At 36.7% G+C, this 24,888-nt stretch overlaps 1 protein-coding gene and 1 long non-coding RNA gene across 3 annotated transcripts; one reads left to right on the top strand and one right to left on the bottom strand.

Moving 5' to 3' along the window:
* Positions 1-24,664, top strand: RNF170 (ring finger protein 170). Of its 2 annotated transcripts, none has more exons than XM_085042214.1 (8): positions 1-98; positions 2,567-2,617; positions 9,604-9,754; positions 14,651-14,726; positions 16,060-16,168; positions 17,192-17,265; positions 19,163-19,267; positions 21,065-24,664. In XM_085042214.1, exons 3-8 carry the CDS (start codon positions 9,618-9,620, stop codon positions 21,332-21,334), a joined length of 771 nt encoding a protein of 256 aa, XP_084898340.1. In that variant the 5' UTR covers positions 1-98; positions 2,567-2,617; positions 9,604-9,617; the 3' UTR covers positions 21,335-24,664. The 2 variants fall into 2 exon arrangements, with proteins under 2 accessions (XP_084898340.1, XP_084898339.1); XM_085042213.1 differs by having other exon boundaries at positions 16,057-16,168.
* LOC146424643 (uncharacterized) lies at positions 15,892-17,300 on the bottom strand. Its single transcript, XR_014846730.1, has 2 exons — positions 17,183-17,300; positions 15,892-16,185 (listed from the first exon to the last, which is right to left on the bottom strand). It is a non-coding gene; the product is annotated as an uncharacterized LOC146424643 (long non-coding RNA).
* Positions 24,665-24,888: the final 224 nt, after the last annotated feature.

Genomic DNA, 24,888 nt, shown 5'->3' with positions numbered 1-24,888 from the left:
GCGCCTGGTGGCCGCGGGGCGGGGCGGGGACGCGGCGCGACCCGGAGCCGTCGGGGGGACGGGGCGGGGCCGCGGGCCGGCGGCGAGCGGCAGCTGAGGTACCGCGGGGGGCGGGCGGGGCCGGAGCGGGCCGTCCGCCCCTCGCAGCTGGCTGGGGGGGTTGAGGGAGGGTGAGGGAGGCGCGGACCCCTCCGCTGCAGGCCCGCCGGGGCTCCTCGCACGCTGCCGGGCCCCTGAGGGGTGCGGAGAGGAAGGGTCGGCAGCCCTTCCCCCGGCTCTGTGCGTGTGTCTTGGCGCGGAGGAGCTGGCTGGGAGAGTGTCCGGCAGGTCTGGGAGCGCGGACTTGTTAGGATGCTACAGCACAGACATTATCAGTGTTGGCGTGTAGTGTGGCTGGGCTTCTGGATGGAGCGGCCCCTACGAGGTTTTTCTCTTTTTGGGATAGGAAATGTCCCTGCAACAGCAGATTTTAGACAGTCTTAGTATCTCGTGTGGCTTGGCTTGTGTATAGAGCAGACTTGACGACGTTTTCCTCTGGTTTTGGAAAAGACAACGACGAGAGCTTTGTTACCTTCAACAAAGCTCTGCTGTAGCAATTTAAAGGACGTCAACCTACTAGTGTCTAATGGGAGCCTACAGGGAAGAGAGACACTCTTCATTAGGAACTGAAGTGACAAGAAGTAATGGGTTCAAAGTGAAAGAAGGGAAATTTAGTCTAGATAGCAGAAGGAATTTTTTACTGTGAGGGGTTTGAGACGCTGGGACAGGTTGTCCAAGGAGATTATAGTGCCCCAGCCCTGACGCTGTTCAAAACCAGTTTGAATAAGCCTTGAGCAACCTGGTCTAGTGAGAGGGTGTCCCTGCCCATGGCAAGGGGATGTTGGGACTAGGTGATCTTTAAGGTTGTTTCCAATCCCTTAACATTCTATGATCCTATATGTTTCTTGCTAAGCACTAGCTGCAAGTGGTGACTAGGAAAAAGGGTGATTAGATATTGGAATGGGCTGCCCAGGGAGATGATGTAGTCACTGTCTCAAGACGGTATGTGGCACTTCGTGCCATGGTCTGGTTGCCAGGGTGGTATTCAGTCTTAGATTGGATTCAATGATCTCAGCGGTCATCTCCAGCCTAATTGGTTCTGTGTGATTCTTCAGGTGATTCAATTAATTTTATATCACAACGACAAAGAGCCTGTCTGTGGCCAGAGTGCCCCTTCATCCTCACTGTGCCCCAGCCAGAGGAGTTCTCCATCATGCTGCAAAGTGATCACCTGAGGAGTTCAAGTAACTCTTTCTCAGTAGTGTGTTGGATTTTGACCCATTTGAAGTTTGTAATGAAAATGTGCAGCATCATGATAAGTTCTGCAGTTCTGTATCGGTTAACAACGGGCCTGACATGCAACAACATGGAGTAGCAGACACAGGGCACTGATAACAGGGAAGGATTGAATAAACAGCCAAGAAAGGAAGGCTTGCAGATGCAGAAACTATTGCTTTTCCCCCTGTTTTCTCAAAGTTCTTCCATTAAATCAATTAGTAGCATGGACAAAATCTAAGTGCTCCGTTTATGTCAGCTTCTTTTGAACTAAAAGAGTATTATAGAAGCTATGAAAATGTTCAAGTTTTCCTTGGAAAGTACTTTCTCACTGTTCTCTTTGTATAACCTGCTGTATTAGTTGTAAATAAAATCTGTCTTCATTTAATGGTAACTTTCAGTTTGACAATGAGTTTAAAAGTCTTAGAAAACTGTACAACTACCAACTTTCCATTGCCACGTGTGCTTTATGCAATATGCTTGGTAGTTTTGACAAACAATGCTTTCACAGGTATATTCATTGTTTAAGGTTTTATGCCATATCTTTCTTTATGTCTCATTTCCTACCCTGCTTTGCCTGTTGTCACAAGGTGTAGCTTGTATTTTGTTGATGCAAGCAAATACAGTAATGCTTTTTTGCCTTGCTATCTTTTTTAGATATGAGGTTGTATATGGTAGTAGTGCTTTCTACAATAAAGAATTCTTGGGTACTTTTCCTGAAGAGATCTGAAGCTTCTCCATTCTTAGCGAAAGTATTTATTACCGTATTCCAATAAACATTATTGCAACAAAGTGACAATATTTTCTTCTTGTCTGACCAGGAAAGTCAGGTATCCAAGCTAAAGGCATTGGCAGGCTCTTTTTCATGCTCCTATCTGCATATGGATTCTGTTCCACCCTCTGGTTTGTTTAGAACTCTATACCTTTCGGGTTGTTTTAGCCTCATAAAGCGGTGGAAGACTTTGTTGGGAATAGTTTTACACAGGTCATACATCACCCAGGCAGATATTCAGAAAAGTAATGCTATTGAATTTGTCTTTTTGCTTCAAGCCATCTACATGGTTTCAGGCTCAGGAGAAAAATTATTGGAGACATTTTGTTTTCCCAGTAGAATAGTATATAAATTTTGGATTATTTTCCCTCACAGCCTTGCATCTGGAGTTTGCATCTGCATTACTTTTAACTTGAAAAGCATGATTCTGTCAGCAAAAGTAGAATATCTACTTTCTTTTTTTTTTTTTTTTCTCTTTAGGAAAAAATGTGCCTCAGCAACTGCTGACCTCAGATCTTGCAGAAACCTGCTCTATCAGGCAAGTGTCTCAGTTGGTCAGTTCTTAAGGTATACTCAACAAAATCATTATTTTATAGTTTATATTTATACTGAAATTACCCTCTCTTCTCTTGGCAAGACTCTCCAGGCCTTTTCCATTCTCTTTTGCCTTTTCCATTCTCTTATGCATACACATAAATGTAGTCAGCACAGTCCTGAAAGCAAAGGTGTTCAACATGGTGAACATATAACTGGGTATTATACAGCTGAGTTTGGCTATATTTCATGTATAGGCTGAACTGGTTTGTAATTCCAAAGTTGCTGCAAGCTCATAATAATGGTGCATTAACTGCATGAAATTCTAGTGGGATAATCCCAAGTTAGTTTTAACAACCTTCTCACAAAATATATATTATCAATTTATACATTGCAATATTAAATTTTTTTTTAAATTTCCCATGGTAAATGGACCCTTTGGATTTTCTCCTCCTGATTTTTAAAATATGTGGAGATAACACTAGAGATTGTTGTGTATGCTTTATCCAAGTAAGACTATGCTCACAAAAATGAAAAGCTAATAAATCCTGTTTCCTCAGAAGTACTTTTTCTAAGTAGACCATAAATTATTGCCATTATTTATGTTTTATAATGTTATATTTGCCTGCACCACTATTTCAAAGTCCAGCTTCAGTGTACTAAGGAACCTGGATAAAATGTATCATCTCAGGATTTAGCTCATTTAGGATTTAGCTGATTTAGGATTTAGCCTGGTAAACTCATAGTGTCTTCAACACTTCCACTGTTCCTTGTGTACCTCATGCCTGCTGTTGTTACCCGTTTCTAAATGCAGTCTGGGCATATCTTTGAACTCCTAAAGAAAGAGAGCATAAATAATAGAAATAGTCAAATCCATTCACAAAGTTACGTTATCAACCACAGACAGGGGCCATGACCCACTACTGCCCTGAACCACAAAGTAATTAGATAGTTTGTGATGAAAAATATCTCAATTTTTGCCCTATATATAAGAATTTGTCTTTATTTTGGGCATTTTTGCTTGCTTTTGTCTTAGATGAAACATGCTATATTTATGCCTTAGGTGTTTCAATATAAGCTAATACATGTTCAGGAGTAGATTACAGAATAAATATGCTCAGTTTTAGTATGCTTGAATTCTTAAAAGTTGGTTTATGTTATCTAAAACAATCTACGCCAATCTTATTAGAAACTCTTTGAACAAATGAAACCAATTTTTTTGTTTTGTGTCTCTTACCGTGGAAGAAAATCTTGAGGTGTTAAAGCCTTTTTGTTCTTAAGTCTGACCTGTGGTATTTCACTAGATGGAGATGAAATAGTTTATTCTGGAAAACACACAATCTCCACAAATTAAGCAGCATTTTTAAAGGGCAGGAGTGATGCTTTTGCTAATAAAAGACAACTGGCAAAAGGAATTGTAGCTTCTGGCTTGCACACTGGCCCACCATCACTGTCTTAACTTTCCTGTCTTGTTCAAAAACTGAGGGTGGCTGCCAGTACTGCATCAAGAAGAAAACACTAAATGGAAACCCAAAATAAATGAATACCCAAAACTCCATTGTTCTCATCCAGTTCACTCCCAGCCCATCCCATAAAAAGGGCACATTGTTATCCAAATTATCTTTCAGATGTTGAGCAAATTGTACCGTGCTGACAAAGTCAATACAGTAAGGTTAATAACTTGTATCTCACAGCAGTAGAGGTTGGCTGTTACCTCATTGTTTGCTTCTCAGACATCAAGAGAGCCTCTTATTGCTTTTTCACTATACTTGCACATTCCTTTGGTTGTGGGTCCTAAAAATCTCTGTGATTTTGAGAGTATATTAGCATATGGTACTTCTCTGATAAACTCAGAAAAGTTCAAATCCTTCAGAAAAATATGAGAAAAATTCTGACTTTGAATAGCTGACAGATAGCTGTTTAACATATCGTGGTAAAGACTGGATTGTTTTTTATGTCTTTATGAGTCATGGCATAGGGTATTTTTGTAGCTGTGCTTTATGTTGAACGTTGAAAGTCTTAATAATACTTTTCAGATCTGAAAAATTAAGAAACAGTACATCCACACTAGTGTATGTGTTCATTCCCTCACATTTCAATGCGATCTGTATGGATTTCCAAGAATAAAAGACATTGTACTTGCAGTGTTTCTCATTATAGTTATTCCTTTTTTTGCTTAAATTTGCATGCATTGTTCATACATAACCACAGAGGGGAAAATGTAACTTTTAAAAGGCCTGTAGATTCTTACTTGAAATGTAAAAAAAATTAGTGTTACTTTCTGTCAGTGATCACTCTGAGAAAAACTGATAATAAGCAAGGTGATTTTCTGTTCAGAGGGTTAATCACTGACAGATTTACAAATCAAACTGCATGATTTTACAGACAGTAAATTACATTTATTTCTATTGCCAAGCATTTTGTGGACAATTTAGTCTGAGGTTGTTTATACTCTCTAGCTATCAAGAATCCTCATGGAGGTAAACCTGATCCCAGTCTAAGTACTGGGGTGCAATGTCAAGCTGTAACTTAGCTAGACCAAGTGGAATGGGGGAGTAACTCTTTGTCTTTTTCCTCCTTTCCATATCATTTACTTCAAGAAGTGCCAGTAGTCTGAAGATAAGATTGAATAAAACTGGAATTTAGGGTTTTGGTTTTTTGTTGTTGTTTTCAATGTAGGAAAAAGGTGCAGCATTTTTGTTGGTTTCTTAAACTTTGCAATTGATACTTTTAGCTTTCCAAAGTTAATTGTATAAATTCCAGTTTTGATGTGAGTATTTTTAGATGTGGCTTGGCTTTTATCCACTCATTGGAACACAGGGTAGAGTTATACCAGCATTTAAGAAAGCTGACCTGGTGAAATAGCTAAAAAGAGGAAAAGTCTTATTTATAACTAAAAATCATTTATCAGAGTTTAATGTATTCTCAATTACTACATTTTTCCCCCTGAAGTAATTTTATACATTTGGTACTTCTCTCAGAGCTAGTGTAGACAGGAAGTAATTTATTGTATTAAAGAGTAGAAACACAGCAATAAAAAACAATTCAAACCTTCTTTGCAATTATAAAAAGGAATCAAGTAACATAACTCTACAGACAAGAAAGAAAAACTTTAAAATTATTTAATGCCTGAAAGCCCTGTGTTGTAGAAACCAGATCTGAAAATGATTATATGAGGAAAAGGTTGATAAAATACTGTAATTTTTTCATAACCAGACAAATGTAATGGATCAGTGGTTGGAATTTAGTATGAATCACACCAGCTTGTCCTTGAATTGCATCAAATTATTAACAGTGACTATTTTAGGAGTGATTAGATGTATGTTATAAAGTCTGGTTCTGGAAGTCTTCTTTGACACACGCTTGGTCTTTATCAAGGCTGGCTGTCTCTAAAAACGGAGTCTTCATTAGAATTTTTAACAGTTAAATTTCCTATAGCTTGCTTCTTAGTTGTACCAGCTAAAAGAGCAACACTTGCTAAATGCATGCACTGTGAGGTGAGATTTCTCAGAAGCTATTTTAGTACTGTTATCTGGCCTATACATTCAAATCACTGCAGATGACTCTGGCTGTTGTGGTAGCACTTGAAGAAACATGAACTGCAAGGCTCCAGTTCTAGGTATTTTGAAAATGTGAATGTTTGAAAACATTCAAGACAGCCCTGAAATCAGAAAATTCCTTCCTCCTTCAGTCAGACCTTTTTTCTGCTAGTATATTTTAACATTGGTTTTGTTGCAGACATTGCTTTTTTTAACATACTATCTCAGAGATAAGAGGATGAGGGGGAGATTGTTACTGTCTCCACTGAGGCTTGAATTCAGAGAAAGTAGGTATTGGTTCTTTTAAAGTGATGCCCTTCTGTTTTTTAGTAACTAGTCTACACAATTCTTGTCACCTCTCCTGTGCAATAATCTTATTCAGAAAAAGTTCTGCAAGTAATGAGAAAAATACACACAGCACTTGTATTTCAGTGCTGTCTGAAAGCAGCAAGTAAATTAAAGTATGAGCACCATGAGCCTTAAACATTGATAGTGTTTCTTCTCTAGAATTCAATGGCAGAAGCAGCTGCAGGGAGTGAGACTGAGGCAGAGATTCCACTCCCCCTCTGTATGTCTTTGCCTTATTGATGTGTAAGTGAAGACAAAGTGTCTGAGGATGTTTTATGTGGAGAGGAAGACTGCAACAATTTCTCTTTGGCACTGGGTTTGTGTCAAAAAGGTTATTGGGACACTTATGTGTTACAAAATGAAGGGCTGAAGTAGATACAAGTAACTAGCATTATGTGCAAGAGGGAAGAGAAGGTGAGGATCTGTGTATTTATTTTTCATGTTCTGGTGCTAACTTTGGCACCTTAGTTTGGTATTTCAAGAAAAGTGGGTGAGCAGAAATGAAGGCAAGCAGATGCAGCAAGTGCTATTAATGGTAGGCAGATAAGAATTTAGACTGTTGTTGCAAGGAACAGAGAAGGAAGAGCTGGGCTGGATGTCTTGAAGGCTGTTCAGGGAAACTGATTTAAATTGCTGCAGTATTGATAATTCGTGTGTTGTTTTCGAAGTGCATCAAGCAGTGACAGAGAAAGCTTTTCAGGAGTTAGTGTAAGAAACGCCCTACAAAGGTACGGTTAAATCATCTGTATGTCTCTTGCACAGTGGGTATTTCTGAAAAAAAAAAACCCAAAACAAAACAAAAAAACAACAACAAACCAGAACCCTGTGAAATATTTAATGAGATGTAGTTGTTATTGACATGTTGGTATATTCTAACAGTACTGATGCAGGAAGATGGAGGAATTATCACATATCCATTTCCTGGCATTTACTGAGTGGTCAGCTCAGAAAAGACAGTGGGACAGAGTAAAAATTAGTGGATTGATGACAGTACTTAACAAGGAAAAACATAGGAATTGAAGATACCAGCACACACAGTTGTGGAAAACAGCTGTCTTAGAATGATGCAGTGTAAGAAAGAGAAGCTTTTTCAGGACTAGATATGCAAAGAAATTAAGTATACAGGAAGGTAATGTTGAGCTAGGGAAGCATCACAGCACACCTGCCAGACCAGATCCTCAGCATCATGGAACTGCTGCTCAGAAAAATTCCACAACATCCTAAGCTCATGGATTTAACTATAGGAATGTAATTGCGTAACTAGCTATGCAGAGAAATGCTGTAACTCCTTGTGTAGGCTCATGTTCCTATGTAAGACTTTTCCACAAAGATCTGGTCTTTTATTCATTTTTATATATGAAATGTGTAAACACTGACCTACTTTTAACATGCTTGTTCATGAGTCACTAGTGTTCCACCTTTGAAAGAGGTTACTCTTTCCAAATACTAAATGATATTTCAGTAGTTAGACTATGACACAGTTGCTTGTTGAAAGCTGTAATTAGCAAAAAATTGACTATAGTTACAGAAATAATAGTCTCAGTTCAAATTGGCGCACTTAGGATAACTTCGTTTATTATTTCACTTCATATATACTTCATTATTCCATTTTGGTTTTCACAGTGAAAAGCCAAAAATACAACAACAAATACAGAAGTCTCTCCTTGTTCTCCACAAGTTTGCTCTGCACTTATGGTAGTTAGTTATACCCCTTATACTTTTTAACAATACTCTTAGAATGTATCAGCTTCTCTTAAGTTGCTGCTACAGAAGGCAGCTCCCACAAATGTAAGGAAGCTTGAAAAAAACTCCACTGCTTATATACTAGAAAAAACCTGGAGGGTGAGAGTAGTTGTCTTAGAGAAAAGGTGATACTTTCTTATTCGTAAGAGGCTGACATGCTAAAATCTTGCCAGGGTAGTCATTACAGGTATCCGCTAAAATCCTGATGACTTGTACTCCATTTCAGTTCTGCAATTAATTCAGGGCCAGAGGGTGTTTGGTGATGTTTTTTAGACAGCGAGGCTTAAATTAAAAAATGACACATGAGCTGTGAAGTGTAGAGAAACACTGATGAAAGCTTGCAAGCTGGACTAGGAAACAAAGAAAATTATATGAGTCTTACCTGCCTTCAGAAACCAATATTGGGATTTTATGTCAGCTTCATATGAAAAATACTTCGATTGTGTATGGACACAGCTTCAGTATGAGTTTTTGTGTCATTTGACAGAGTTAGCTTCACCCTTTTGATTTCATAATATTCACAGCTGTAGTTCATTTCACTTCCTGGTTGCAACAGGAATGATTCAGCAATGTTTTAGAAACTATTTTATTTTGCATGTCTCCAGCTGTAAGTTAGTGTTGTAGGTTAATAAATGTTAGCATTAGTCATTCAGAAGGCTAAAAATGTGAAACAAATATAAAACAAGTGAGTCTAACTAGGGAAGCCAGATAATACTATCTTTCTTTCAAGTTTTCCCCAGGTTTCCAGCTAAAGGTTGGTAATGCACAGAAAACACAGATAAAGTTTAAAATGCATTGGGTGATTCCTGTGTATCCAAATGAGAATTTAACACTAAAACCAGCTAAACCCCAAATGTCTTTGTTTCTTTATTCACATAAGTGATGAAAGTTAAGTTTCTGTGTTGGCTTAGCCCAGCAGGAATGATGTGGTCTGTAATAGCTAAAAATTCTTGTTAATGCAGTCATTAAATTTTTTTTCAATAAACTGACCTTAGAACATGGCCTGTTCAGTAATGACCTATTCTTATGTAATTTATCTTATAAAGATTTCCAGGTAAACTATCTGTCTGTTTTGTTGGTTTTTTTTTTTTTTTTTTAGTCCTTAAATCATAACACAGTAATTTAAGATTTGTTTGCCACCTACACAAGACCTCTACAGCAATCTCAGTGTTTGGTTAAAAAGTATCTATTCCCCCTTTTTTTACCACTTTTTTCTCCCAGCAGTGGCTATTCTGTTGCTTCAGGAATTTTTTGTGTATATGAATAGATGAGCATATATATTGTTTGTAACTATGTTTAAAATGTCTGTGCACTTATGTTTTAATACATGTACATATATATATTTCTTTTTACATTTTAGAGCTGTGATGGCCAGTCACCAAGCAGAAGTTCAGAGTTTGAAGCTAGATAATGATTCAGTTATAGAAGGAATAAGTGACCAGGTATTGGTGGCAGTTGTGCTCAGTTTCACTTTCATTGCTGCTCTGGTATATACGCTTTTAAGGTGAGAATATGTTGACAAGAATCAGTCAATGTACCTGCATTTATAAAAATCCTAGCTTTCTTGGCAACTTTTTGCATTGATACATAAAAACTGTGATTTTGTGACATTAAAGAAGCGATTGTTTGATTGCTTACTGTGTTTAACTAATTGCTTTGCACAGTTAGAATCAAAAGTGCAGTTTAACTCTTTATTATCTTCAGATAATCAAACTGAATAGCGTTCATCATTCCTTAAGACTTGCAATGGTTGAATTCACAGTCTGTATGCCTGCTGTATCATATTTGGTTACAAAGTACGCATTTACCAAAGATTCCAAAATTAAAACTGAGTATATTCCTCTAATGTATGTTCTAGCTGCAGTCTCCTAGAAAAAAAAATCCCAAACATGAATGAATTGACTGATTTTTTAATAAATTAGTGTGCTATAAAACCATGGACTTCAATATGCATTCCATACAGCAAAATGTTAAGTTCAGAATTCAATAACTTTAATGGTCAAGTCATCAAAATTTATTTTCATTTCAGAGTTTTTCTTTGAGGCCTAACAAATATCGTAGCACATGTGTTTTGGGAAAATGAGTCTGAGCTTTGGATTGGCTCCTTTTATTTTATTTTATGGATGTCTGTATACTTCGGAACACAAAACTGTTTTCAAAACCAAGTGAACTCAATTTTAGTGATACATTGGCATCATGGATCTTACTGAAGAGGATATATCCATATGAGAAATATTGCCAGGGTAGAACTACTTGAGAGCAAGCTCCAAAATGAGCTATAGGTGTAAAAACTTGGTTGGACTGCAAAGCAGTGCTGCTGTTCAGAACTGGGAAATCACAAAGGAATCTTAAGAAGCACATTCACTTCACCTTGCTTTTTTTCTTCCAAAGCTGTTTCAGTTACTCAGGTTGCTTCAAGAATGCCCCTTTTGCATCTGTTTTGTTATGATTTCTCTACCCCTTATATTGGCATTTTTGTCAGTTGTGACTTGAATTTTAAGTGTTTAGTTTGAAAGTTAACATTTTATTTTTGAACTTCAAAAAGGCAAGCAAGAAACATTAAAAAAAAAGCCAAACCAGGAGTGGAACAACAGTCAGCAGTTGGCAAGAGTAGTAGGAGTTCAGTCAGAATTAAGTCCAGGGAGATGATGCATCAATTATTAAGAGTTACTTGGGGAGGGAGATAAGGAAGTTATTAACTATCTGTGCAGTGTAATGAGGTAGATTAAAAGTTTGTGAATCCTGTTACATACCTTGATGGCTTATTTTCTGGAGGTGCAAACAAACTGAAAACACAGAGCTTTCAGACTTTGGATGTCTTCATTGAATAACTTGTGGCCAGAGACAAGACTCAAGGAAACACATGAAGCTGAGTCAGAAGAGATATAGGTTAGATACCAGAAAAAAGTTTCTCACCCAGAAGGTGGTTGGGCATTGGAACAGGCTCCCCAGGGAAGTGGTCACAGCACCAACCTGACAGAGCTGAAGAAGTGTTTGGCCAATACTCTGAGGCACGTGTGTCTTGAGGTGTCTGCATAGGGCCAGAAGTTGAACTTGATCCTGATCAGTCCCTTCCAATTCAGCATATTCTATGACTGTGATTCTATGACAGATGGCTGAAAGTCTTACCAGCATCCTCTTAGCTCTCTGCTCTGCCTCCTGGTACTTTTTGAAATTGTCTGTATTCAGTGTCTCTCTTCATCTACCTCCTTTGTATTGTTGCCATCAAAGTCTGCACAGCAGGCTAGAAAATCTGTACAGTACAAAAATTATTTTACTTTAAATTTATTTAGTATTGAGGAGGAAGTGGAGGAGACAAAGAGTATTTTGTTTTTCTTCTCCAGTTACCTTAGACAGTACAGTGATCTTTGTGTTCCTTATCCGATGTTCATTACCCCAGTTTTTGGTTTTTTTGCCTCTTGTGCTTCTGTGTCAACATCTGAAATACTTAAGTTGGGTAGGAACAGGTCCTTGGTAAGTATAGGAAAAAAAGCTTATAGTAATTAATAGTTGCAGGAACTGAATAAATAGGGAAAATAGGAGCAAGGAGTATGTTGCGGTAGATTTTAGGGGGCAGAAGCCAAATATGGAAAGAACTGGTAAGCAATAGAATTGTTGCTGTACTTGTTACCAGTTGAAAGAACCTAATGAAGCATCACATCAAGGCTTTATTCATGCTTCTGGCAGAGAAACTTATGAGCTGTAATTAACATACATAATAAGTTGCAGATGTGTAGTTCAGGCACTATATGATGTTTTATAAAGTCTGTATGCTTTAGAGTTTTAAATTTTGATAAAATGAAAGCAGATTTTTTTTCCATCATTTTTTAAACTGGTGAGCAGATTGTCACGTTACAAATGAGATTGTAAAAATTTGTTGTATTCAGAAAATTGAAGGGAGCCTAGCTCTTTAATTCCCCACCAGAGACTGCCTATTTGTCCTAGATTACTTACCTATTCCATGTTTATGGGTCTGCAGGTTTAGGTCTTTTTATCTCATTTTTCTCTCTATCATATTGTTTGATTATAAGATCATGTCAGTATTTTCAGCAGGAGTGAGAACTTTGTCCTTGGAAATTAACAGTGTCCATCACTTCACAGTAATGCACCAGCCCCCTTAAGTACTGTCCCTATCTTTCCTTGTGTGAGACTGTACACTGCATGAGTAGGCAGCCTTCCTCCTTCCAATAATAATAGTTTGGTGGGGTCTCCTGTGGTATGTAATACAATCTTTCCACATCATGGGACCTTTCTCCTCAAGTTCTGGAGCACAGGAGAGGAGCTAGCAGTTAGAAATGGGGAAATAAGAAGCCTTTGCGTCTAACTTTATTTCTTTCTGGCTTGTGTTTGATAATAACTTTAATTACATGGCACCATACTGGTTTTCATTTATGTCATTTATCTTCTCACACTAATTGCATGGCAGAAGTTATGAATTTGTTATGTCTTGAGCTCTGCTTGTCCCTTCCTGAACATTGCATGGTTTTCTGATACCTCAACATCTTATGCATAAGTGACAGTACATGCTGTACCTCTACAGTTCTACATATACTCTCATGTTTTTAGCACAGTATGTGATACCAGGGTAAGGTCATTTAAATGAGAAATTTCAGTAGCAAATTTGCAATTAGTTGTTTATGGAGAAATCAGAATAAACTCTCTTATAACTCACACATTCTGCTTGTGTGTGATTCAAATTGAATTTCAATATACATCAAACATTCTGGTAAACTGAAGATGTGAAATATGTTTCATTTTGTAACATCTAAACAGCAAAATACTTTTATACATATAGCATATATGACAGACAACATCCACAAAATCTGATTAATGGAGAACCAGGGTGTGTAAGAAGGGTTTTAATATAGCCTTCCCATCATATAACTTTCATACATCACCCACATTAATGTTAAATAAATTAGCTTTTTACAGATAGCCATCTAAATATTAGCATGAAAAATAAGGGACTTGTCTATTTCTCTTTGAAGAAAGAATGAAAGCAGACAAAATGTTAAAAATAGCAGTAATGCAATATTATGATTGCCCATATTAAATGAAGGAAAATATTGCAAAAGCTCCTAGAGCCATTGAGAAAATTATATAACTGCAACCAGAAAATGTCCTAAAAACTCAGCCAGTCCAGCCCTCATCTCTGACAGAGGATCAGCTTCCCTTAATGTCCCTGGAAGCATGAGATAAATTTTTTTAAAAGCCAGGTTTTTGGCTTAACTTTTAGTCAAGGGTAGATCACAATAGCCTGACATAATTCCCTCTGATTTTGTACACTATGCAGTTAGAAATGTATTTCCACAAACCTTAGATAACTGTGATAAATAATTGTTCATATTTATAGAATGAAAGCCTTATCCTGTCCCCTTTTCACTCCAGGAACAGTCTTCTATATGAACTTACATTTCTTCAGTCTTTCTCTAATGTTTAAGAAATGTGGACAGTAGTTCTTATTATCTTCTGAACTTCCTCCAACTTTTGTATATGTTTCTATGCATGTAGGCCAAAGTGGAGAACAAAATTCAGCTTGGACCTCAAGAGTGCTGAGCAGAATGTATCATCATTGAAATCCACATGAATAAATAAAGCATAAAAATTCACATTTTTTAATATGTTGTTGACTCCTGTTTATTGTAACTCAACACCTCTGATTGTTGTCAGCACATTTTTAATTTCAGTTCTGTCCATCGCACTTTTGAATTTCAAATTTATATTATTTCCATCCTTCTTTCTTCAGTGTGTCCCTTCCCAATGATTCCTCTTGGCATGTCTAACCTGTAGTTTGCTTGCCTGTAGAATCTTTCTTTTTTATAAAAGAGTGATTTTAAAAGAGTGATTTCTTTTTATATGCAGCCTGCTGATAGTTACATAAATTCAACATTCTAAATGTACATTTTTCTAGCCTTTCTTATGCAAATGTCATGTAGCAGATAAAATTGAAGTAATTTGAAGGTTTCAGCTCTATGACTTAGGCAGTGAGTTAAAAACTACTAATTTATGAATAGACCAACAAATAAGAAACTTGCAGTGGAGACAAAAATGAAAAATATTTTTGCATGTTTAATAAAAAAGCTTTCAAGCAAGTTCATTTTTTGTAAGTCCAGGGCTTATTTTTTTTCAGATTAGAATCTAGTTTTAACATGATTTAGTGATTGATTATGGAGTCTCTGAAAAATCTTGCTACTGTACAGCTTAAATGTCTGAAGTAACTATGTCTGAAGTAACAAAATAAATTCCTGTTTCCTTAATTACTTGTGTACTTCCTTCAAAATCCTTTGCAGCAGGAAAGAATTATTTTTTGCCCTTTGTTCAAGTTTCATATTTGTTTCAGTGAGTTATTTTTCAGTGCTGGATCACAGGGTTTTTTTATTGCCTGTATTTCCTTTCACAGAAATGAACACCAGAACATACATCCTGAAAATCAAGAGCTAGTGCGAGCTCTTCGTCAGCAGCTTCAAACTGATCAGGTGCTGTGCTAAGTGTTGAAATCATTCAGCTCTCTGATGTGTGGTAGGGTAGGCTTCTCTGAGATTCTGGAGGAAGCTGATCTTGAAAGTTGTGGAAGCTTACTTACTTTACAGAGGCATCCTTGAAATTCATCAAGTAATGAGATAATGTAGCCTTTTTTTAATGGATGCATTAAGTAATTAAAACTAAATATTTGGCTGTTAGTTTTTTCAAAGTTTTTGCCACAAGGTGGAGTATGTTAGATTATGCTGTGTGCCTCCTGGAGTGTTCATGGGAACTTAATGGTAAAGGAAAGGAAATCTGGAGTACAGTTTGCTGAGACAGGACAGGGGTTAGATGTTTAGACTGATAAACAGTGTGTAGCAATGTGAACAATGTGAACAATGGCACACCAACAAGAGCCAGGCAACAGAGTGACAGAGAGTGGAGGAGTGGTTTTAGTCACAGTGGAGGAGTGGTTTTAAACTGAAAGAGGCTAGGTTGAGATGGGACATAAGGAAGAAATTCTTTACAGTGAGGGTGGTGAGGCACTGGAACAGCCTGTCCAGAGAAGTTATGGATGCCCCGTCCCTGGAAATGTTCAAGGCAGAGTTGGATGGGGCTCTGAGCAACCTGATCTAGTGGAAGGTGTCCCTGCCTATGGCAGGACAGCTGGAACTTAGTCCATCCAGCTCAGACCATTCAATGATTCTATGACTGCATCCTATTTGGACAGGTAGAGTGTAGGCCATACTTTTGGAGAATGTTGAGAACAGTCTTTCATCATGATACTTCCTGAAATAATAACAGTGCATATTTATGTGGAAGATAAATTTAGCAAAATGGGAAGAAAAACTATTTTATGACATACACAAGTGGCATACACAAGCTGATGTCTGTGTTTGGGCTTGGAAACACTAAATGCTGCAACTGGCAAGCAACACAGTTCAGTTACCTGGCTCTAGACAAAACTACACAGTATGATGAACTAACAATATAGATGCAAGTTTGTTATTCATGCTCCAGCGTGTCTAACCTGACTCAGTGTGAAAGACGTAGGAGATTCTTTCTTTGCATTCTTTGTGGTCTGTAGCTGCTTTGAAGCTCACACTTATTTAAGAGATGAAGGGAAAATAATGGTCTTGTCACAAGAACTTGCTTATTGAATCAATGCACTTAAGTATGTTTGATTTTTGCATTTAGATATATTGCTCATGTCACCTAGTTCTGCATCTGACAGTTTGACTTACAGTAAATGAATTCCAATTTATTATTATTTTATTTATATATATTACTCAGTAGACATATAAAATAGTATCTCTAACACTTAGTATTTTTCTGTTGTTCCAGCAGGATGCTTCTGCTGCTGATCGGCATCGCTTCTATACAGATATGTCCTGTCCAGTCTGTTTGCAACAGGCTACATTTCCTATAGAAACGAACTGTGGACATCTCTTCTGTGGTAAGCTGGAAAATCTCCTAGTTAAAAAGATAAAACTAGAACAGAAATACAAATTTTTGGCACCAGTACAGGCATCCTAATTCAAAGCTTTGTTTGCCTTTAACTGTTTATCTTTCAGTCTGCATACAAAATATTTTTTTGTAAATAGTTGAGAAAATATGCTTATGAATAAACAGTCACTTTAAGAGTGACTGCACTGTTTTCTCTGCCATCAGGATTGAAACTGGTTAATTTTAAAATGTCAAAGAGTATAATTTGTTTCCAGTTTAGTAAAAAACTGAAGAGACTGAATAACATTTGAAAACGTACAATTTAAAAAACCTAGTTTAGAAAGAATAAAATATTCTTTATCTTATAGAATATTTTTTCTTGTAAGGCCTGCAGAATTATGAGTAGGTTCACAGTCGATTAAAGTGTTTGGGTTTGGTTTTTTTTGAGGCCATGTTTGTATATAAACACCCTGTGTAGCATTTTGCTTCCTCTCTTTCAGGTTCCCAGTAGGATTCTTTCACTACATTCGTCTAGTTTTATGAAGTATATAGTGCATACCATGCCTAGTTGTTTATATGAAAAAATATATTAGTTTGGAAAACAGATAAATTACTCACATTTTTTGTATGTGTACTCATCTGTTGAAACACTGATGATAAAGCCAGGTTTTTAGAATAAATTTTACATCTCTTGACATTTTCATGACTTCTAAATTTTAAACTGGTAAAATTTTTAATTACTTTCTTCTTCACTTAATGATTAAAAACTTGTTGTGTTTTCAGGAAATAATGCCTTAAAGTTACTGATTCAGTTGAATCTGTTCAGGATTTTTCTCATTAATAACATTGAATTTGAACATGCTGGTTCTTGATATCTGCAGTGAATACTGTATACAAAATTACATTGGAAAATGTAAATTTAACGAACTGATTATATACACTTTCTGTTGGTTTCCTTGGTGTGTAACATATCATTTCAGGCAATGCCTTTTTCATCTCAGTAATTTAAATGTCTGTAACTTACCTTCACCAGGTTCCTGCATTATTGCCTACTGGAGGTATGGCTCATGGCTTGGTGCCATCCGTTGTCCAATCTGCAGACAGACGGTAATATTTTAAGTCATTGTGGACCTGTCAGTTTGGCTGTCCAGGATAGCCTGCCACAAGGCACTTACATGGGAGCTGCAATTGTGAGGCTGGCAGATCAAGAAGTCTGAGGAGATGAAAGAATATAGAGGGATATGTGAGGCAGGACTGATGGACATTCGGTTTTCCCACACTTTTTGCTTTGACAAATGGCCCTAAAAATTCAGATTGTTTCTGCAACTCAAACATAAGTGAACAGCACTGATAACTCAGCCATTTTTCTGTATAGTATATGAAAGGAGTATATGAAAACATAAAATAGTGAGATGTTGTTTAACTTTTTCTACCACAACTTGCATATGAAAGGCCTCCTGTTGTGGTCGACTGCCAGTAGCAGCATACTGCTGGTTCCTGAGAAATACCCTCTCCCTTCCTTCCCTCTCTACCAAAAGACCTATCCATGTCAATTTCTTATTTCGTCACTATTTTTAACTTGTATGTATTATTAATTTCAACTTTGTAGAGCAAGCATTAACTTACTTCCTACGCAACTTACTTACATTGTCAGTTTGAAATATGTTCCTGCAACTCATTAACGCTTAGGATCTCTGAGTCTGATAGTGTATGTTTTAAGAAAAGTACATTTTGAATTTAGCAGTGCACAGACTACAGAGCTAGTAACTTCTGATGATTTATATAACTCAAGCCCTTGCCACTCCATTATACCCTGCTCTGATTTTGTGTATCAGCAGGACAAATAACTGTGAGAACACAGCTGAAGGAAAGAAAAATAGATATAACTGGAGGAAGAATGAGTAGGTTTAGAGTGTAGAGTGAGGAAAAAGGCACAAATAATAAAGGTGAGGAAGGTGGAAAAAACTAAAGAAATAAGTGATTTTTTTATTGTCTGTCCTTACATATATATTCATTTACCTTCCCCTGACTAATAGGTATATTGCGTGGTACTGCTTGCAGGGTTATGTGTTCATTCTCACCCTGGTTTATAAATGGGGAGGGGAAGAATGTACACATGAACAACATGAGTCATACAAGAGGTTTGTGGCAGGATCAGGAGCTGAATGTAGATCTGCTCATGCTCTCATTTCTAAATGTGACTGCCACTCAGAGTTAAGATTTATATTTAGTGGCCAGGTGTAGAGGGAGCTTTTGAAGACTGTAATAATTTCAAGTGCTATTCTTCCCTGTTTCCTATGATAATTTGGATTTTATACCTGCGTATTGCTTCCAAGTAGAAATCTCAAGTTTTCGGCAACTCCTGTGCAGGAAGATACCCTACATAAAGTCATATTCACATATATGTTATTTCTCTGTGTTTGCATGAAAGTTAACCCAAGAACACGGCAGAATTCTTTGTGCTTACAAAAGAGCAGAAGATTAATATCTTTTTCTGTCAATTTGTCTTGCTGTGAAGATCGATATGCAAAACCGCATTTTGCTGCTTGTTTGTTGTCATGCGAGGAAATTCTAAAGATAGAAAAATAAAGGCCTCATTGATTGCTTTATTTGATTTTCAGTTTAGGAAATAAAATTATATGGATTTGGTAAATTAGCTTTGTCCTTCAAATCATCTGTCCCACTTATGAAATATAAAGCATTTAGGTGTTTAGAAAAAACCTAAGTGTCTCTTAAAAGAAATGTTCTTGTGTGCTTTTCTTAACAATTCTTTACAAATTAATATTATGTAAAGAGTTGTAAGTTAATTAGTTAAAACTTAATAGTAGTATCCTTGCTAGTGATTTTCAGTTTATTCTTCTATGAACTATTCAACTATACCGAAGTTTTTTCTATGTAGTTAACTGAAGATGATTGCTTTGCAATCATCTTCAGTTTGCACCTGTAATATAATCTTCCTGCACCTTCTATTGCACCTGTAATATAATCTTCCTGCTGTGCCTAGGTAACATTGTTCTTACCACTGTTTGGTGAAGATCAGCAGGGTGCAACCCAAGTGTTTCAAGATGTTAATGACTACAATCGAAGATTCTCAGGACAGCCCAGATCTGTAAGTTTTGGGTAAATTTGGGTGGAAATCAGTGATGTCAGAAGAGTTTGAGAGTGATTTTCTTGTGATTTTGTTTTCCCCCCTTCTCTTCTTTTCTTTTCTTTTCTTTTCTTTTCTTTTCTTTTCTTTTCTTTTCTTTTCTTTTCTTTTCTTTTCTTTTCTTTTCTTTTTTTATTTCCCTGAGATATGGATTTTCTCTTTATGATCTTTAGGGCCTAGGTAACTTTTCTTTAGGAAATTCATGTTTATATGGTTAGGTCAAATCCAAGACCTCAAAATTACTTATTAATCATTTATGAAAATGTACGGAAACTTGCTTTTTTGTTGTGAGTGAGAACCTAATAAGTCTTTACTTTTCTGTTCATGTGTTGTTTTTTAGATATGAGTCATTATCTTGAAAGAATCAATAATTAGTCAGTAAAAATACTTAGTGAAATACATGACCTGCAAGGAAGAATATTCACCTCATTGATCTCTTTACACTGATTTACAATTCTACTTGCACCTTTCTCCTTAGATTTCAAGCTCTTTGCTGTCTTGTTTTTTTTATTTTCCTCCTGGATTACAGTCTTTATTCTCCTCTCTGAATGAAGAAAACTGGAATTTTTTTTCTGTAAATAGCTAAAAAGGGTGGTCAAAGTTCTACAAATGTTAGAAAGCCAGCCTTCTGAGCCTGTCTTCTGTGTGTGTGTCCTGTTTCGCAAGGTGAAGTGCACACATATGCACACTAGAAACTTCCCTGCTTGTCTTCATTTGTTCATGGGATTTGGATATAGCAAGAAGACATTAGCAAGAAAAATATATAGTACAAAGAGACAGAAGAGGGAGGGGTTTTTTTCTAAACCACAAAATGTATGGGTTTTATCCAGAAGAGATTGAAACTACCTTTCAGGCTCCATTAGACCTCTCTGTGGGCTGTGTCTAGTCCCCAGTAACCTGTCTGAGGGTATGCCTGAAATCTGTACTAAGGCCCTAATTGGACTAGATGCATTGTCTTTGATTTATATACAGTGTTACCACATACAAAATTTCTTTCTTTCTCAAACACTTTTTAAGCTATGATAATAACTAATTTTAATGGAGTTTAATGGCTCTATGTAGAAATTGTGTACAGTAGAAGGGAAGCAGTGTAAAAGAAGTTTTAAAGCTCACCCCTCCCTACTCTTCACAACAAAAACCTGAATATTTTCTACTGAGCAGTCCCTCCCTAAGCTGACAGAATCATATTAGCAAAATGGAAAGGAGCCAGAAATTGAATAATTTAAAGGTTTACTTTAGTTTAGTTTACTTTGAAGCTTCATCTGTCCCTTGAAAACTCATGTGAATCACTGGTTATATGCCAGAAGAAGGGGGTATTGTGTTTCTGAAAGCCTGTTCTACTTTAATCTATCCTAGTTTATCTATTAGGTTTTTTCTTGCAATCCTTGTTTGTCTTCCATTCTGATCAGCATTTCACTCCAGTTAACCTGTTTACTGTTTCTCACTTTCCCAGTCATTTGTTTTCCTCCAGTAGTGATTGCTTTTCCTTCATAATAGATGCCAATGTATTTTCTAGTGATATATATTAAATGTATGCTTTTCATTGTAGAATAATACAGTTTCACTATTTCTTGAAAACACATACATTCTAAATCTGACTTTCTACCCAGTAAAACTAAACTCATTAAGTGTTTCTGGGTTTTGTTTTAATTCCTATAAACTAATAGGTTATTAGCTATAATATAGTAGTCAAAACTTCAGTCTAGCCTGAATGAGTTGCTAAAGCAAAATACTAACTTTTGGGTTCTTCCTTTATAGATTATGGAAAGAATTATGGATCTTCCCACTTTACTGCGGCATGCTTTCAGAGAGATGTTTTCTGTTGGGGGTCTCTTCTGGATGTTTCGCATCAGAATATTCCTCTGCTTGATTGGAGCGTTGCTGTACCTGGCTTCACCTCTGGATTTTCTTCCTGAAGCCCTCTTTGGAATTCTGGGGTTCTTGGATGATTTCTTTGTAATTTTTCTTCTGCTGATATATATCTCTATCATGTACAGAGAAGTGGTAACACAGCGTCTAAATAGATGAAATGGATGAAAGTGGCCTAAAAGCACAGTCAGTTGTGGAATGTTTTAAAAAGAAAACTATAACGTAAGTATGATATAGCAAGGTGCCTGTGTATGATTTCAGTAGTAACAATTTCTTAGCTGGTTATGTTATACAAACATAAAGGGTTAGTGATGTGGTGATGCTTAACTGGAATCTTTAATTTGTGCATTACATATGCTTCATTAGGATGAGGTTAGTTTTATAATGTTATAATAAACCATCTTCATCTACTTCCACCTGATGAACAACTGTACGTAATCAAAGCAGGAAACACCTTTTTTGATGTGTTGTGGTTTGTGAAAAAGGAGTTCTAACAAAGGACTTCAAACAATAAGCCCATTTCGGTAATCTAGATGTGTAAGAAAATTCAGAAATTCTTCACAGCACAGTTATCGTGGCTAAATTGTTTGGTGTCTTCCTGTTGTGGGCTAGAGTTTTTGAAATAGAAGTAGCTTTGTTTGTCTCTGTGGAAGAAACTCAAGGGCCACATTACAATTATCACCCTGAAGTTTGCTGTTGTCCACATGCTGCAGAAAAATAAGGATAATACCTTGGTATTGCTTGAACTGTACTGTGTACATTTGCATGCAATTTGTACCATTTTATTTTTATGTTTGGGAATATCCACACAGTATCTGATCTACATTGAAAAATCAGTATTATGTCACACTCATTAGTGCTCCATTTTTTTAAATGAGAGCATAGTTATTCTCTTCAGACTTTTTTATTTGGTAAGTTTGTATCTTGGAAGCAGAGGTTTTGTGCTGCTTTGGGTCAATGCAATATATCTCAAATGCAAATTTGTGTTTCTGTAGATGCATTAACATTTGGCCAATTAGAGAAGACACTACAATTCCAAATAGTGGTTGAAAAAAAGAAGTCAGAACTGGATGTTTACACTACATGTACAAGTACTTGTATGTGTATAGTGTAAATGTTTACCCGAATGTACATTCTGCAATACAAGTATACTAAACAACATAGATATTGGGGTGATTTTCAGTTGGAGTTTTCTTGTTTGGTTGGTTTGGTGGTTGATTTGGATGTGGATAGAAGAGGTTCTGAATTAGCTTGAAAAATAATCTGTGATAAGGGACCACAAAATATTCTGAAAATGTTTTTAAAAATAGCAGGGTATTAATTATCCCTAAAGCTGACTTTTTTTTTCAATGTTGAATTTGAGCATAGGCTATCATAGCTATACAAGTAATCTGAAAATACTTTCATTTTGAGCAATGATTGCCACTAGAAAGGCCCAGGATATGACAGATCAATGTACTTTTTAGCTAGAGGAATGATAATTGCAATTTAACCTCCTGTGTACTTGAAAGGCAGTGAATTAACAGGTGATTCTTTGTGTGTTTACATATATGGGATGAGACTTACAACGAAAGGGACCTTTTCACCACTTCAGTGTTTTCCCCATGCAGGTGTCTTTCCACATCTTCTAGCACTTAGACATGTGCAGGAAGATGACAGAGCTGAAACCTCAGGTGTCAGTCATTGAGGGTGCAGGTTGTCCTTCAGTGGCAGTGTTCTTAATGACATTAATTTAAAACTAAATTCACTGATTCTTCATTTGAAAATTTTGTTTTGAAAATCCAAGGACTTTTTACAAATGAACTGGAAAGCTAAACTTTTCCTTGTTGCTGTTTGTTAGAGATGGGCAAGAAGAAAAAATGGAAGTGAAGCAAGGCTTGGAGGGAGAGAGCTAGAGAGAAAATGGCATTTTTGGAAGCAAATGCTAACTAACTTTTCTTGAGCATCTCGGCTGAGCTTTTCCCATTATGTTGGCATTGCTAATGTATGGAGATGGTTTAGTGGCTACCTCAGTTAAAATTCTTTAAGGTATTATTGAGTAAGGGTGGGATATTCATAAGCTGTTAGGTGCATTTACAAAGCAAGATAGTAGTTTAGGGTGTTACATAAGACAGAATTTCACAGTTTTGCTGTAAGTATTGTTTTTGGCTTTGGAGTATTTTTTCCCAAGAACTACAGCTGAAAGCAAACCCCAGAAATTATTTTTTGATTGAGTAAATTTAACACCCCCTTTTTTTCCCAGACTTTTAAGTTGTAGGTCTGCTTAGAGAAGAGTGTAAACTGCCATTGTGGAGTAATTGGAGTCTGTTCATGGAATTTGTTGATTTAGTACCTCATCCACACTTTTATCCTATGATTGTGTTTATAATTTTCCCATGACTCTCTAAATCCGGAGTGGGTATAGATGCACATGAAGCTGCTTACTGATTGGTATTCTCTGAGTTTCCCAATTCCATGTGCTGCTGTGAAGTTCATGTGGAAATACCCATCCCATCTGAGGGAATCCTCTGTACCTGAAATCATACACAAACCACATCTGAAAGACCGTATGAAGTTTCCCTGTGTTCTTCAGTACATTTCTGATAGCCAGGAGGGTTTCACTCAGAAGCTTCTGCTTACTTTTGAGTATTGAGTAACATTGTAAGCTTAAATTCAACACGTTAAATGCTTGACAGAATTAGGACTGTTCTTTTCACTGATACATGCGCTTGCTTGTGGATATTTTTTTTGGTCCTGCAAGCCAATGATAAACAGTATTATGACTTGCTCAGGCCTTTTTGTGTAATGTGAAGATGCATCTGTCCTGCAATGTCTGGCCACTGCTCCTTTACACAAATCTGAAATAGCTGTAACTTAGCTATCTTGGGTACTTAGCTTGAGCTTAACATAAGCTCCAGAGCTCCCAAAAAGCTGGAGATTAAAACATGAGCATGTAGTATTCCAAGTTGTTCTGGCAGCAATGTGAAAGGTGAGGGTTAGGGCTGAGCACTGGCTTCAGAAGGTGAAGGAAATATATGATTCTGTGTGCGGAGCGACTGCAAATGCTGCTGTGGTTTTGTCTCCTGAGACAAGGCAGGTGTGTCACTAAGGGGGGAAAATTTAAAAAAGGGAAACTATAGGAAGAGGCATGGGGATAAAATATAGTTCTTAAAAGATCATAGGATTACCAAAAGTTATGTGAAATATTTGATTGTTCTAGCAATATTAACAAAGAGGAAAACAAAAATTATACTTAATAGCTCTCACAAAATAACTTGTAGCATCTTGAGGCCTAATGATCATCGCTGTATAGAGCGATCCATTTCTGTGCTGTTTGTGTGCCACACCATTGATGTCTGTGAGGATCAGGCAGAACGGTGTGGTTTGGGGATACAATTTTGCTGTAAGTTTCATAGAACTGTAGCAGCGTGTTACACTAGATTTTTAAGACAAAAGAATTTAAAACTACTTGTTGTTACTTTTAACAATAATAAATTGCTGTTAAAGAGATTCTCTGAATTATTTTATTTTATTGACTTTCTGGATGCAATATTGGGTTTTTTTCCCCTTCTGTGGGTTAAAGTTGTCAGTGTGGCATCTCACCCTTAAGGGGAAAGGAATGCTCAAGGTTTGTAGATGCTCATGGTCAAAAGAAATTACAAAAGTCAGAGGGTCCACAAAACCTCACAAAGTTCTATTAGTAAATTACATACTTAGCATAGAAATTCGTATAA

The sequence above is a fragment of the Lichenostomus cassidix genome, chromosome Z, assembly GCF_008360975.1.
Source record: "Lichenostomus cassidix isolate B80296 chromosome Z, HeHo_3.0, whole genome shotgun sequence".
Lineage (NCBI taxonomy): Eukaryota > Metazoa > Chordata > Aves > Passeriformes > Meliphagidae > Lichenostomus > Lichenostomus cassidix.
The sequence above is the reverse complement of the archived record's forward strand: the minus strand, read 5'-3'. Positions and strand labels throughout refer to the sequence as shown.

Coding starts and splice junctions, on each gene's coding strand:
- RNF170 (XM_085042213.1), top strand. CDS start 9,618: ATGGCCAGTCACCAAGCAGAAGTTCAGAGTTTGAAGCTAGATAATGAT. Junction 16,169..17,191: donor CTGTGGACATCTCTTCTGTG/GTAAGCTGGAAA, acceptor TACCTTCACCAG/GTTCCTGCATTATTGCCTAC. Junction 17,266..19,162: donor GTCCAATCTGCAGACAGACG/GTAATATTTTAA, acceptor TGCTGTGCCTAG/GTAACATTGTTCTTACCACT.